The sequence below is a fragment of the Engraulis encrasicolus genome, chromosome 10 (assembly GCF_034702125.1).
Source record: "Engraulis encrasicolus isolate BLACKSEA-1 chromosome 10, IST_EnEncr_1.0, whole genome shotgun sequence".
Classification (NCBI taxonomy): domain Eukaryota; kingdom Metazoa; phylum Chordata; class Actinopteri; order Clupeiformes; family Engraulidae; genus Engraulis; species Engraulis encrasicolus.
Genome location: NC_085866.1, coordinates 14143064 through 14145563, shown reverse-complemented (window position 1 = coordinate 14145563; position 2500 = coordinate 14143064). Strand labels below are relative to the sequence as shown.

The 2500-nt window shown below is 43.5% G+C and overlaps 1 protein-coding gene across 1 annotated transcript in view; it reads left to right on the top strand.

Annotated features, from left to right (window-relative positions):
* nkain4 (sodium/potassium transporting ATPase interacting 4) overlaps positions 1-2500 on the top strand; it is a 116508-nt gene that overhangs the window by 108359 nt on the left and 5649 nt on the right. Inside the window, exon 6 of the mRNA XM_063208113.1 lies at positions 532-616. Within this exon, the coding sequence (XP_063064183.1) occupies positions 532-616 (85 nt within the window). The remainder of the gene's footprint in view (positions 1-531; positions 617-2500) is intronic.

Below are 2500 nucleotides of genomic sequence, written 5' to 3'. Positions count from 1 at the left end.
AGTCGTCCTTCACACATCTGGCAGGTGTGGCATGTCGATGTGTATTTAAGAATCACTCTCTATCTAGGCCTTTTAGTCTCTCCTGCTTCCTCTGCACTTTCTCTCCCTCCTCTCATTTTTCTCTCTCTCTCCTCTCATTTCTCTCTCTCCTCTCATTTCCTCTCTCCTACAACAATGTCACCCTTCATACACAATGTCACCTTTCATACATCGGGCGGTTGTCTTTTATACTTGTGTTTAGTCGTGGGTCGGAAATATGCAGCTGTCAGTTTCCTGTCATTGATGTCAGCTCATGTGTGTGTGCTGTGTACCCATGATGATGTGTATGGTATTGATGTTTTGTTTTTGTCGTGTTTATATTATTTGCCATGCCATTTTATCACATTATTATTTATTCATCATAAAGCATGCCTGATCACATAGCCCCTCCATCTGAGTCCTCAGTCATGTCGTGTGTTCTCATGTTTTTGTGCATATTTGATTTCATTTCATTATGATTTATTACTCCATCTTGTTTTGTGTTGCTTTCAGTTGATTTTATTGGTGGATTTGACCCATTCCCACTCTACCATGTCAATGAGAAACCATCTCACCTTCTCTTAAAGCCCATGTACTTGTAAGTATCTGTGTTTGTGTGCATTAAGTTTGATTCATTTGTGTTATTTATGTGTGCGTGTGCGTGTGCGTGTGTGTGTGTGTGTGTGTGTGCGTGTGCGTGTGCGTGTGCGTGTGTTTGTGCGTGTGTGAGTGTTTGTGTTTGTGCGTGTGCGTGTGCGTGTGCGTGTGCGTGTGCGTGTGCGTGTGCGTGTGTGTGTGTGTGTGTGAGTGATTGTTTGTGTCTTTGTGCGTTTGTTAGCTTGTTTGTTTTTGTGTTTGTGATTGTGTGTGACCGTGTGTTTCTGTGAGATAGAGGCTTAACGTGTGTGTGTGTGTGTGTGTGTGTGTGTGTGTGTGTGTGTGTGTGTCACTATGCACTTGTTCATTTTGTTCATTTTCTGTGCTGGGGAGTGTATGTGTGAAGAATGTTTTATTAATGACGCTGACGTGTAAGAATTTTTTCCACTGCTCCCCTGGCCAGCTTCACTTCAGCGTTGGTCTCTCCGTCCAGCCTGAACATTTCCTCCCGGCCATCGCAGCCTTTTCCTCCGTTTGTTATTCGCATACAATTATAAGTGACTCACGGGCCCCGTAACAAACCCACGGGGCAAATAAATGCCGCAGCAACTTTTCACTTTACACACTGCCACACTGTGCAACAACCAGGTTGTGAACAATAGCACTACACTCCTGTTCAGGGTTGCCAGATGTGTCTTATTTCCAGCCCAAACAATCAATGCTCAAAAAAGAACTGGAAGAGCTAAATTTGAGCCAAACTGCATTGATTTCTATGGCCATAAATCTACAGAAATCTAAAATGCCCGCTTTTGACCATTTTTCACCACCGCAGACAGTCATTCCAAGTAGCCCAATTGGGCGGGTAAACTCCCAATCTGGCAACACTGCTCCTGGTCTGGTCTATCATTATTAACAATGGGCTGTTTTCATTAAGTCAGCTCTGGACTGTGTGTGTGTGTGTGTGTGTGTGTGTGTGTGTGTGTGTGTGTGTGTGTGTGTGTGTGTGTGTGTGTGTGTGTGTGTGTGTGTGTGTGTGTGTGTGTGTGTGTGTGTGTGTGTGTGTGTGTGTGTGTGTGTGTGTGTGTGCCCACCCTCCCGGTCTCTCTGCTCCGTCTCTCGTCGATATTAATTACCATTGCTGCTTTTTTGCTGTTAATTAGGACGAGACTGTAATTAGTGGGGTTTATTAGGCGTCGCAGATTTTGATGTCTAATAACGAGTGATTAAAAGTGGCGTCAAGACCAACGAGTCTTGGCTTCCTCATTAAGGAGATATTCCATGTCCTAGTCGTCGCCTGCATCGTCCAAGGTTGGCCCAAGGTCGGCCATTGTCCTTGGGGTTAAAGGTCAAGCAGGTAGTAGCAAGGAGCAGCCTTTTGACGCTTATGGGATCCAATCAAATCCGACTCACTGCTTGCTGAAAAAACTCAATAACATCACAACAACATTGCTATGACATTACAGAGAGTGTTAAGTAGCCGATTCAGACTTCAACATTACCATTTTGGTAACAAAACACGCATAATGGAGGCTCTGAACTAGGCCTGGTTTCATACAGCAGGGCATGTGTATTTGCCATTAAATTGGTGTAGCTGTGGCCATTGAGGGCCTTTATAACATTTAAAGTGTGTGGTTTAATGTACTGTATGAGGTAATCAAGCCTCTTGGGCTGGTGAATTAATAATTGTTTTACTACACATATTTTCCAATGGATTCCTATAATGGTAGAGAGAGCTGTATAGCTTAAGCTCTTAGTTTAGCCCTGAGAACATGTCTCATTGAATTATAATGGTGGAGAGAGCTGTAAGCTTACAGCTGAAGTGGAATTTTCAATTGCATTTATTGTACATTTGCTTGGAGCACCCTGTAATAGCAAAATAACTAAT